This window comes from Galeopterus variegatus, unplaced genomic scaffold, assembly GCF_000696425.1.
Source record: "Galeopterus variegatus unplaced genomic scaffold, G_variegatus-3.0.2 Scaffold48, whole genome shotgun sequence".
Lineage (NCBI taxonomy): Eukaryota > Metazoa > Chordata > Mammalia > Dermoptera > Cynocephalidae > Galeopterus > Galeopterus variegatus.
The window spans coordinates 709780-722983 of record NW_007726159.1 but is presented as its reverse complement, the minus strand read 5'-3'; the positions used below and the strand labels follow the sequence as shown (position 1 = coordinate 722983).

General features: G+C 36.1%; 1 protein-coding gene across 1 annotated transcript in view; it reads left to right on the top strand.

The window, feature by feature from the left end:
* The window catches only part of SLC7A13 (solute carrier family 7 (anionic amino acid transporter), member 13), a 24765-nt gene that overhangs the window by 8007 nt on the left and 3554 nt on the right, over nucleotides 1-13204 (top strand). Inside the window, 3 exon segments of the mRNA XM_008572666.1 lie at nucleotides 1-128; nucleotides 12450-12724; nucleotides 12726-12803. The exon segment at nucleotides 1-128 is cut by the window's left edge and continues 33 nt beyond it. Of these exon segments, the coding sequence (XP_008570888.1) occupies nucleotides 1-128; nucleotides 12450-12724; nucleotides 12726-12803 (481 nt within the window).

The following is a 13204-nucleotide window of genomic DNA, read 5'->3' as shown; positions in this document are numbered from 1 at the left end:
GCTGAAGAAACCCAGCACGACAGTTCTCAAATGCGTATTTACTGCATTGCCTCTGCTGACTCTGGTTTATTTACTGGTTAACATTTCCTGCCTGACTGTTCTGATGCCCAGGGAAATGTTCTCTTCAGGTTTGTAAGCAAATAGCTAAGACAATAAATAAAGTGCTGGTCCTATCAGCATATCTTAAGTATCACTTTACCAGTCTGCCTTTTTTTTTTTTTAACCAATCTGCTGTTTGCTATTCATTATTCTACATATAGAGCCAACGAGCCAACTTCTAATTTTCTAAAATAACAGAGGGCCAAAGAGTACGCTTTGGCTTAGAAAGGAGATTCATATTGAAACATGGTTGTGCATTTTCTGATAATATAGAAAGGTATATATAATGCCAATGTATGGTGCAGACCAGATTCAAAATATTAATATTCCTTTCATGATCTCTTCTCACCATGGTGACACTCTATAACCAAGTCTACTAAAACTTTCAAAACATTTGATTCTCAGTGTCCTTCTAAGTGACACAAAGAATGATAAGTTTGAAATGTAGGGCATTAGCAGTTAAATGAGTACAGTAGTCCCCTTTTACCTGTGGGGGATACCTGAAACTGTGGATAGTGTTGAACCTTATGTATACTATGTTTTTTCCTGTATATATGTGTGTGTGTGTGTATATATACATATATATACAAATATGATAAAATTTAATTTATAAACCTGACACAGGAAGAGATTAGCAACAATAACTAATAATAAAATAGAACGATTGTAGCAATATACTGTAATATAAGTAATGTGAATGTGGTCCAGCTTCTCTCTCTCTCTCTCTCTCAAAATATCTTAGTTGGACTGTACTCACCTATGTTTGGACCTCAGTTAACCATGGTAACTGAAACTGTGGAAAGGGCTACTATAGATGCTCACAGTCAACTGATGCATATAACTAATATTAATATTTAAAATAATGTAGTTATTTACCATAAATAGCTCTAACATTTATGGTGGCAAAGGGCCCTGAACATATTGGAAATTTGACTTCAAAATAACTATCTTAGAGCCCAATTGTAGAATGAAAAATAAGAGAATAAGATAATCTTAAAGAAATAAACATACATTTACAAATGATTGACAGATTCAAGGAACAGAAGGAAATTAGGAAAGAAATGAGAAACAGGGAGAGTGGAAGACTAGTAATTTCCTCACACCAGAGTTAAACGTGGAGGCACCACTTTCCAAGGTAAACCTATCACCCAGAACCTTTTGGACTAATTTCTCTAATTTCTTTTGAATAGCTATTATTCTTTCAGTGAATCTTTGAGGCACTGGAAGTAAAGCTAAGAAGTTTTAATATAAACATTCTAACAAACTTTCCCTCAATTCTTATGTGACTGCCATGCAAGGTGCTGCCACGTGGTATCAGTGCTGATTCATAGTCGTCTAGGTGTTTTAGGGAACTGTAAAGTAGGTATAATTCAGATTCTGAGTATATATGGGAGCAAACCAAATGGGAAACTATAATAAGCAGTGATTTACTAACTACCTTGATGTAGTAAAGAGTAAATTTGCAAATTCAATTATGAGTGTGGTAAGGGCTGCTGATCATCTGGCACAGCTGTTGTGGTTCATCAAAGCTGGCATCTGTTGGGACTGCCAGTGCTCTGACCATTCTGGTTATTAAAAAATTGTGAATATCTCCTCCGGTGTATCATAAGGGTGGCAACAAGTCTGTGGGTGGCCTAATAGTTTTGGAATGTGTGGAAAACTCATGAAGTGTTTTGACTTGCAATCAAATATTTTGCATTTGGTGTACAGTGCTTATTTTTTTAGGCATGCAATCCTTAGTCTTTGTTTAAATTCTAAATTAATTTTTTGAATCCAAATATTTTATCAGGGGGCAATTTAAATTAAGAAAATAATCAGAGCTACATAAGTACATAAAAATTGTATGTATAGAAACTGCCACCATAGCATTATGTATGATGGCAAAAACTTAAAGATCACCAAAATTTTCAATAAAATTTGAAATAAATAAATAATTTATGGAAATCCATATAATAGACCAAGCTGAGCTTTTTCAAATATCATATTGTTGATGAATCCTTGAGGTAAAGGGACAGTGTTTACAATGCAATAATGAGGAAAAATGCAGGATCTATATTATGATATAAAACAGAAAGTGAACATTTAACAATGCTGATCAGCTGGGATAGTATTGTGGGTAATTTTTGCTTTACTCTACACTTCCAAATTTTCTTTACTGAAGTGCATACTTTATATAATTAGGGGGGAAGTTATAAGCAAAAAATCAGGTTCTTAAATTAAGGAAGTTTGAGGATCAAAGAGTGCATTTTTTTAATCAAACAGGTATATTTGAAAGACATGAAAAGTTCCAAATTTTCCAAATTTTCTTTACTGAAGTGCATACTTTATATAATTAGGGGGGAAGTTATAAGCAAAAAATCAGGTTCTTAAATTAAGGAAGTCTGAGGATCAAAGAGTGCATTTTTTTAATCAAACAGGTATATTTGAAAGACATGAAAAGTTCCCAAGGGAATATAGAGTATCTATGAAATGGTATGAATTGAATGCTACATTTTATTTGAGGAACATTGAAAACATTATACTAAGCTGTGATAAATATTGGATTCTGTGGTTTGCATAGAAAAAAAACAATAGTATTATTCATCCAATCTTTTTGTCTGTCAGTATTGGAGCTCTGATCTGTTTCTTTATTTATTATTCTCTTAGAAAAAATAGCTTTTATTGTGAATAAGGTCTACAACTGCAGAGGGAAGTTTGTCCCTCTAGAATGAGAAGTGTGGAAATAGCACAGTGAGAATCCAGCTTTTTCAGCCTTAGGATTTCAGTGTTCCTGAAGCCTTGGTAACACACTGCTGGCAGGAGTGTTCACATCAGGTGTTCTGGAAGGTTCCATGCCATATTTAAAAATAGAGAATGTTGGCATAAGGCAAGGTAATCTAAAACAGTTAATAAATTATACAGGAACAAAGGCTAAGATGGTTTTCCTGTCCAGAAGCATTCTGTAGGTAGTGGGTCCCAAGTACCCAGGTGTGGCTGAGAATTTTAAAAAGAAAATGGCAATTTTAGAATCACTTACTGGCAAGTTGATGCAACCATTTTTGGAGGGTAATTTTGTAATATTGCCCTTATTAAAAATGTATATACCTTTGGACTCACAAGTCTCACTCCTAAGAATTTACTCTGAGGAGAATTGCACAACTATCAAATATGGAAGGCATGAGGGTTTTTGTTAAAGCACGCTTTATGTTAGCAAAAAAACAGAAAAACCTACAAATCCCACCAGTGTGGAATGGGCAGACAAATTAATTTACAGTTATATAATGAAATACGGAGAATTGTACTAATCCAATCAAGATACATTAGAAAGTGAAAAAAGCAAGCCTAAGCACGTATGCATGCACGCATGCTCACACACATACATGTACACATGCATACAACTCTCACAGATGCTCATGTATTCATGGAAAATTCCTGGAAGAGGATCCAAAGATAGGTTAACAGTCATTACCTTTGGGGTACATGAACGAGAAATTGGTGAGGAGAGGGACATTTACTTTTTACTTTATGTGCTTCAGTGCTATTTTTGCTTTCTACCAAAAGCATATATAATATAATTTTTAAATGAAAAGAGATGACACGTGGAAAAGAGTGAGAAGGAAAAGGATCACTTGTGAGATAGAGACAAAGATTATGTAGAAAGAGGTTGACTTTTGCCAGCCAGCACTGGTAAGGCTGCACCTGGCCCTTCTTGAGTTATAACCAATCACATTTGTAGAAAGCACACTAGGAAATTAAAGGGGAATTTCCATTGCATTACTGGAAAGAAAGAGTTCTGAAATGGGTCTGAAAATAGGAAAAGTGTGGAGGAATGAGTATCCAGGAGGAGCAACCAACAATACCCTATTTGAAATGAACAATAAGTAGGACAAATGATGTTTTAAAACAAGACCCAATATTGTAGAATAGCACTAAAGGGAAAAGTGAAATGGCACTTGAGGCTATTTAAAATGTGTTAAAAAAATAAAGATCTTTAAGAACAAGAACTATTGATGACATTTTAATTTTGTCACATTTTAAAAGTCTTACTATTTGGTACAAGCCAGTATTTCAATGTCCCAGAGGTTTCCCTGGAAACCAACCTTGGCACAATAGAAAAACCCCAGAGGACACCTTCCCCCAGGGACACTAGGCCCTCCTGTACTCATTCTATTGAAAAACTGAGAACTTGTTTCTCTGTGACTAAATGATCTGTCCTAGCACATATCTATACAATATAAATTAGACTTAAGTGAATTCTTGTGAATGACTTTCTTCATTAATGCCTTTTATACCTACTGACTTATGAACACTTAGTGTTCATAAAGTCATCTCACCTTTAAGCAAAAAAAAAAAAAAAAAAAATCAGAATATTCTCTAAAGGTTGGCCTATAGCAGGGTTTCTCCATCTTAGTACTGTTGACATTTTGGACTATATAATTCTTTGTTGTAGGGGGCTGTCCTGTGCATTGTAGAATGTTTAGCAGCACCTTTGGTCTCCACCCACTATATGCCAGTAGCAATGTATCTCTCGAATTTTGACAACCAAAAAAGTCTTCAGATGTTGCTAAATGATCCTGATGAGCAAAATCACCTCCAGTTGAGGAACGCTGGTCTGCAGACAAGTCTCAAATGTCATAAATGTTTTTATCTGTGTGTAATTTATTTTCTTTGTCTACTTGGTTCATTTTTCTGTTAAGCATTTCAAATTGTATCATGATGTGTGTAAGGCTCATTTCTGTGTCAGCAGTACTGCACTGTGCTTTTTTGAGTTTGGCTGCAAGTATCAGCACTCTGTGAGCTAGTTTTAGAAAACAAGCATGCATTACATCATCCATTCAACAAAATCAATTCATTTCACAATTATTTATTGAAAACTCTACAGGCATACGTCAGAGATACTGTGGGTTCAGTTTCTGACACAGCAATTAAGCAAATATTGCAATAAGGTGAGTCACATTAATTTTTTGGCTTCCAGTGCATATAAAAGTTAGGTTTACATTATACTGTAGTCTATTAAGTGCACAATAGCATTCTGTCTAAAAAAACAATGTACATACCTTAATTAAAAATTTATTGCTTTGATCATCTGAACCTTCGACAAGTCGTAACCTTTTGCTGGTGGAGGGTCTTGCCTGGATGTCGATGGTTGTTGATGGCTCAAGGTGGTGGCTGCTGAATATTGGGGTGGCTGTGGCAATTTCTTAAAATAGGACAACAATGAAGTTTGTTGCATGGATTGATTCTTCCTTTCACAAAACATTTCTCTGTAGCACACGATGCTGTTTGATAGCATTTTTATCCACGGTAGAACCTCTTTCAAAATTAGAATCAGTCCTCTCAGACTCAGCTGCTGCTTTATCAGTTGAGTTTATGTAATATTCTAAATCCTTTGTTGTCATTTCAACAATGTTCACATCACCATCTCAAGAAACCACTTTCTTTGCTCATCCATAAGGAGCAACTCCTTATCTGTTCAAGTTTAATCATGAGATGGCAGAAATTCAGTCACATCTTCATGCTCCACTTGCAGGTCTAGTTTTCCTGCTATTTCCACCACAGTGCAATTACTTCCTCCACTGAAGTCTTGAATCCCTCAAAGTCATCCATGAGGGTTGGAATCAACTTCTTCCAAACTCCTGTTAAGGTTGATATTTTGACCTCTTTCCATGAGTCATGAATGTTCTTAATGTCATCAAGAATAGTAAATCCCTTCCAGGAGGTTTTCAACTTACTTTGCCCAGGTCCATCAGAAGAATCACGATGTATGGCAGCTGTAACCTTATAAAATGTATTTCTTAAGTAATAAGACTTCAAAGTTGAAATTACTCCTTGATCCATGGGCTGCAGAATGAATGTTGTGTTAGCAGGCATGAAAACAACATTAATCTCCTTGTACATCTCCATCAGAGCTCTTGGGTGACTGGGTGAATTGTCAATGAGCAGTAATATTTTTTGAAAGGAATCTTTTTTTCTGAGGAGCAAATCTCAACAGTGGGCTTAAAATATTCAGTAAACCATCCTGCAAACAAATGTGCTGTCATCCATGCTTTGTTCTTCCATTTATAGAGCACAGATAGAGAAGATTTAGCGTAATTCTTAAGAGCCCTAGGATTTTGGGAACAGTCAATAAGCATTGGCTTCAACTTAAAGTCACCAGCTGCATTAGCCCCTAACAAGATGCTTTGTTCTTCCATTTATAGAGCACAGATAGAGAAGATTTAGTGTAATTCTTAAGAGCCCTAGGATTTTTGGAACAGTCAATAAGCATTGGCTTCAACTTAAAGTCACCAGCTGCATTAGCCCCTAACAAGAGAGTCAGCCTGCCTTTGAAACTTTGAAGCCAGTCATTGACTTCTCCTCTCTAGCTATGAAAGTCCTAGATGGCATCTTCTTCCAATATAAGGCTGTTTTGTCTTTATTGAAAATCTGTTGTTTAGTGCAACCACTTTCATCAATGATCTTAGCTATATCTTCTGGCTAATTGACTGCTGCAGCTTCTACATCAGCACTTACTGCTTCACCTTGCACTTTGATGTTATAGAGATGGCTTCTTTCCTTAAGTCTCATGAAACAATGTCTGCTAGCTTCAAACTTTTCTTCTGCAGCCTCCTTGCCTGGGACCTTGCTCTGGATTAGGCTTTGACTTAAGGGAGTGTTGTGGCTGGTTTGATCTTCTATCCAGACCACTAAAACTTTCTCCACATCAGCAGTAAGGCTGTTTCCCTTTCTTATCATTCATGTGTTCACTGGAGCAGCACTTTTAATTTCCTTCAAGAATGTTTCCTCTGCATTCACAACTTGGCTAACTGTTCGGCACAAGAGGCCCAGCTTTCAGCCTGTCTCAGCTTTCCACATGCCTTCCTCACTGAGCTTAACCATTTCTAGCTTTTGACTTAGAGTGAGAGACATGTGACTCTTCCTTTCACTTGAACACTTGGAGGCCGTTGTAGGATTATCAATTAGCCTAATTTCAATATTGTTGTGTCTCAGGAAATAGAGAGACTCTATGAGAGGGAGAGAGATGGTAGAATGGCCAGTTAGTAGAGCATTTAGAACACACACAGCATTTATCTATTAAATTTTCCATGNACATTTAACAATGCTGATCAGCTGGGATAGTATTGTGGGTAATTTTTGCTTTACTCTACACTAAATTTTCCAAATTTTCTTTACTGAAGTGCATACTTTATATAATTAGGGGGGAAGTTATAAGCAAAAAATCAGGTTCTTAAATTAAGGAAGTCTGAGGATCAAAGAGTGCATTTTTTTAATCAAACAGGTATATTTGAAAGACATGAAAAGTTCCCAAGGGAATATAGAGTATCTATGAAATGGTATGAATTGAATGCTACATTTTATTTGAGGAACATTGAAAACATTATACTAAGCTGTGATAAATATTGGATTCTGTGGTTTGCATAGAAAAAAAACAATAGTATTATTCATCCAATCTTTTTGTCTGTCAGTATTGGAGCTCTGATCTGTTTCTTTATTTATTATTCTCTTAGAAAAAATAGCTTTTATTGTGAATAAGGTCTACAACTGCAGAGGGAAGTTTGTCCCTCTAGAATGAGAAGTGTGGAAATAGCACAGTGAGAATCCAGCTTTTTCAGCCTTAGGATTTCAGTGTTCCTGAAGCCTTGGTAACACACTGCTGGCAGGAGTGTTCACATCAGGTGTTCTGGAAGGTTCCATGCCATATTTAAAAATAGAGAATGTTGGCATAAGGCAAGGTAATCTAAAACAGTTAATAAATTATACAGGAACAAAGGCTAAGATGGTTTTCCTGTCCAGAAGCATTCTGTAGGTAGTGGGTCCCAAGTACCCAGGTGTGGCTGAGAATTTTAAAAAGAAAATGGCAATTTTAGAATCACTTACTGGCAAGTTGATGCAACCATTTTTGGAGGGTAATTTTGTAATATTGCCCTTATTAAAAATGTATATACCTTTGGACTCACAAGTCTCACTCCTAAGAATTTACTCTGAGGAGAATTGCACAACTATCAAATATGGAAGGCATGAGGGTTTTTGTTAAAGCACGCTTTATGTTAGCAAAAAAACAGAAAAACCTACAAATCCCACCAGTGTGGAATGGGCAGACAAATTAATTTACAGTTATATAATGAAATACGGAGAATTGTACTAATCCAATCAAGATACATTAGAAAGTGAAAAAAGCAAGCCTAAGCACGTATGCATGCACGCATGCTCACACACATACATGTACACATGCATACAACTCTCACAGATGCTCATGTATTCATGGAAAATTCCTGGAAGAGGATCCAAAGATAGGTTAACAGTCATTACCTTTGGGGTACATGAACGAGAAATTGGTGAGGAGAGGGACATTTACTTTTTACTTTATGTGCTTCAGTGCTATTTTTGCTTTCTACCAAAAGCATATATAATATAATTTTTAAATGAAAAGAGATGACACGTGGAAAAGAGTGAGAAGGAAAAGGATCACTTGTGAGATAGAGACAAAGATTATGTAGAAAGAGGTTGACTTTTGCCAGCCAGCACTGGTAAGGCTGCACCTGGCCCTTCTTGAGTTATAACCAATCACATTTGTAGAAAGCACACTAGGAAATTAAAGGGGAATTTCCATTGCATTACTGGAAAGAAAGAGTTCTGAAATGGGTCTGAAAATAGGAAAAGTGTGGAGGAATGAGTATCCAGGAGGAGCAACCAACAATACCCTATTTGAAATGAACAATAAGTAGGACAAATGATGTTTTAAAACAAGACCCAATATTGTAGAATAGCACTAAAGGGAAAAGTGAAATGGCACTTGAGGCTATTTAAAATGTGTTAAAAAAATAAAGATCTTTAAGAACAAGAACTATTGATGACATTTTAATTTTGTCACATTTTAAAAGTCTTACTATTTGGTACAAGCCAGTATTTCAATGTCCCAGAGGTTTCCCTGGAAACCAACCTTGGCACAATAGAAAAACCCCAGAGGACACCTTCCCCCAGGGACACTAGGCCCTCCTGTACTCATTCTATTGAAAAACTGAGAACTTGTTTCTCTGTGACTAAATGATCTGTCCTAGCACATATCTATACAATATAAATTAGACTTAAGTGAATTCTTGTGAATGACTTTCTTCATTAATGCCTTTTATACCTACTGACTTATGAACACTTAGTGTTCATAAAGTCATCTCACCTTTAAGCAAAAAAAAAAAAAAAAAAAATCAGAATATTCTCTAAAGGTTGGCCTATAGCAGGGTTTCTCCATCTTAGTACTGTTGACATTTTGGACTATATAATTCTTTGTTGTAGGGGGCTGTCCTGTGCATTGTAGAATGTTTAGCAGCACCTTTGGTCTCCACCCACTATATGCCAGTAGCAATGTATCTCTCGAATTTTGACAACCAAAAAAGTCTTCAGATGTTGCTAAATGATCCTGATGAGCAAAATCACCTCCAGTTGAGGAACGCTGGTCTGCAGACAAGTCTCAAATGTCATAAATGTTTTTATCTGTGTGTAATTTATTTTCTTTGTCTACTTGGTTCATTTTTCTGTTAAGCATTTCAAATTGTATCATGATGTGTGTAAGGCTCATTTCTGTGTCAGCAGTACTGCACTGTGCTTTTTTGAGTTTGGCTGCAAGTATCAGCACTCTGTGAGCTAGTTTTAGAAAACAAGCATGCATTACATCATCCATTCAACAAAATCAATTCATTTCACAATTATTTATTGAAAACTCTACAGGCATACGTCAGAGATACTGTGGGTTCAGTTTCTGACACAGCAATTAAGCAAATATTGCAATAAGGTGAGTCACATTAATTTTTTGGCTTCCAGTGCATATAAAAGTTAGGTTTACATTATACTGTAGTCTATTAAGTGCACAATAGCATTCTGTCTAAAAAAACAATGTACATACCTTAATTAAAAATTTATTGCTTTGATCATCTGAACCTTCGACAAGTCGTAACCTTTTGCTGGTGGAGGGTCTTGCCTGGATGTCGATGGTTGTTGATGGCTCAAGGTGGTGGCTGCTGAATATTGGGGTGGCTGTGGCAATTTCTTAAAATAGGACAACAATGAAGTTTGTTGCATGGATTGATTCTTCCTTTCACAAAACATTTCTCTGTAGCACACGATGCTGTTTGATAGCATTTTTATCCACGGTAGAACCTCTTTCAAAATTAGAATCAGTCCTCTCAGACTCAGCTGCTGCTTTATCAGTTGAGTTTATGTAATATTCTAAATCCTTTGTTGTCATTTCAACAATGTTCACATCACCATCTCAAGAAACCACTTTCTTTGCTCATCCATAAGGAGCAACTCCTTATCTGTTCAAGTTTAATCATGAGATGGCAGAAATTCAGTCACATCTTCATGCTCCACTTGCAGGTCTAGTTTTCCTGCTATTTCCACCACAGTGCAATTACTTCCTCCACTGAAGTCTTGAATCCCTCAAAGTCATCCATGAGGGTTGGAATCAACTTCTTCCAAACTCCTGTTAAGGTTGATATTTTGACCTCTTTCCATGAGTCATGAATGTTCTTAATGTCATCAAGAATAGTAAATCCCTTCCAGGAGGTTTTCAACTTACTTTGCCCAGGTCCATCAGAAGAATCACGATGTATGGCAGCTGTAACCTTATAAAATGTATTTCTTAAGTAATAAGACTTCAAAGTTGAAATTACTCCTTGATCCATGGGCTGCAGAATGAATGTTGTGTTAGCAGGCATGAAAACAACATTAATCTCCTTGTACATCTCCATCAGAGCTCTTGGGTGACTGGGTGAATTGTCAATGAGCAGTAATATTTTTTGAAAGGAATCTTTTTTTCTGAGGAGCAAATCTCAACAGTGGGCTTAAAATATTCAGTAAACCATCCTGCAAACAAATGTGCTGTCATCCATGCTTTGTTCTTCCATTTATAGAGCACAGATAGAGAAGATTTAGTGTAATTCTTAAGAGCCCTAGGATTTTTGGAACAGTCAATAAGCATTGGCTTCAACTTAAAGTCACCAGCTGCATTAGCCCCTAACAAGAGAGTCAGCCTGCCTTTGAAACTTTGAAGCCAGTCATTGACTTCTCCTCTCTAGCTATGAAAGTCCTAGATGGCATCTTCTTCCAATATAAGGCTGTTTTGTCTTTATTGAAAATCTGTTGTTTAGTGCAACCACTTTCATCAATGATCTTAGCTATATCTTCTGGCTAATTGACTGCTGCAGCTTCTACATCAGCACTTACTGCTTCACCTTGCACTTTGATGTTATAGAGATGGCTTCTTTCCTTAAGTCTCATGAAACAATGTCTGCTAGCTTCAAACTTTTCTTCTGCAGCCTCCTTGCCTGGGACCTTGCTCTGGATTAGGCTTTGACTTAAGGGAGTGTTGTGGCTGGTTTGATCTTCTATCCAGACCACTAAAACTTTCTCCACATCAGCAGTAAGGCTGTTTCCCTTTCTTATCATTCATGTGTTCACTGGAGCAGCACTTTTAATTTCCTTCAAGAATGTTTCCTCTGCATTCACAACTTGGCTAACTGTTCGGCACAAGAGGCCCAGCTTTCAGCCTGTCTCAGCTTTCCACATGCCTTCCTCACTGAGCTTAACCATTTCTAGCTTTTGACTTAGAGTGAGAGACATGTGACTCTTCCTTTCACTTGAACACTTGGAGGCCGTTGTAGGATTATCAATTAGCCTAATTTCAATATTGTTGTGTCTCAGGAAATAGAGAGACTCTATGAGAGGGAGAGAGATGGTAGAATGGCCAGTTAGTAGAGCATTTAGAACACACACAGCATTTATCTATTAAATTTTCCATGTTGTATAGGCATGGTTCATGGCACCTGGAAACAATTACAATAGTAACATCAAAGAACACTGATCACAGATCACCAGGACAGATATAATAATAATGAAAAAGTTTGAAATATTGCAAGAATTACTGAAATGTGACAGAGACACAAAGTGAACACATGCTGTTGGAAAAATGGTGCTGACGGACTTGCTCAGTGCAGGATTACCACAAACCTTCAATTTGTGAAAATACATCTGCAAAGCACAATAAAGAAAAGTGCAGTAAAATGAGGTATGTCTGTATATGTCTGTCACAGAGTGAAGTACTAGTTTTACAGAAAAGAAATGAATAATCCTTGCCTTCAAAAATTCCTGTTCTATTGTGGAAGACATAAAATGTTGATCACTTATAATACAGTGTGATAAGGCTAAAATGGACCCATGTAAGTGTAAATAAGAAAATAAACAACAAAATTAACCAAAATTAAATTTTCTTAATTACTTTTAAAATTTTGTTTTCATTTAGGAGTAGTATTAAAATGTTTACCATTAGTTTTTCTTTTTTAACATATGTCCTTTTGTGTATTTTTGTTTTTCTGTAGATCCTGTGGCTATCACATGGACTAATTGAGTTATCCCCTCGTTAACATGGGTTATTCCTTTTACTATTTCTGCCTCATTATTTAGCAATCTTCTGACTAATGTATTTGAATTATCAAGAGTGAAATATATTGTAAGCCAACAGGGCCATCTGCCTTTGTTATTTAATACACTTAATATTCACTCCGTGCCGTTTATATCTGTGCTATTTCATGTAATTGTGGCATCCATTGTAATTATCTTAATAAACCTAATTGATTTGATAAACTATCTTTATTTTTTTAATTTCTTTTTGGTCTGCTTTATCAATGGTAGGAATACTAAAACTGAGATACCAGGAACTTAGACCTTATAAGGTAAAAGTGGGTCTTCTGATTTTTTCTGTATGAAATAAAAGATATTGGGTGTAACTGTGTTTAAGACTATATTTAGAACATCTATGAGTAGATATTTTTATTAATCTGGTCATAGTTTTAATTTTCGTTTTTATTGGATATGTTTTACTCAATATACAATCTCTTAGATTCTGTTTAATGGTGTATTGGAGGGAAAGATAGTTCTCTGGGTGAAACTATCAGACAGATCATCATGAGTCTTTTGACCAGAGATTACTTTTATTTATGCAGCTACATATGCACACCTATGTCTTCCACAGTCAGGGTCGTATTTAGTAGATAAAAAACAGAAGAGGCAAGGTGAAGTCACAGGTGATAATATCTACTGTCCTAAAACATCAATTTACTTTGATCATCAACAA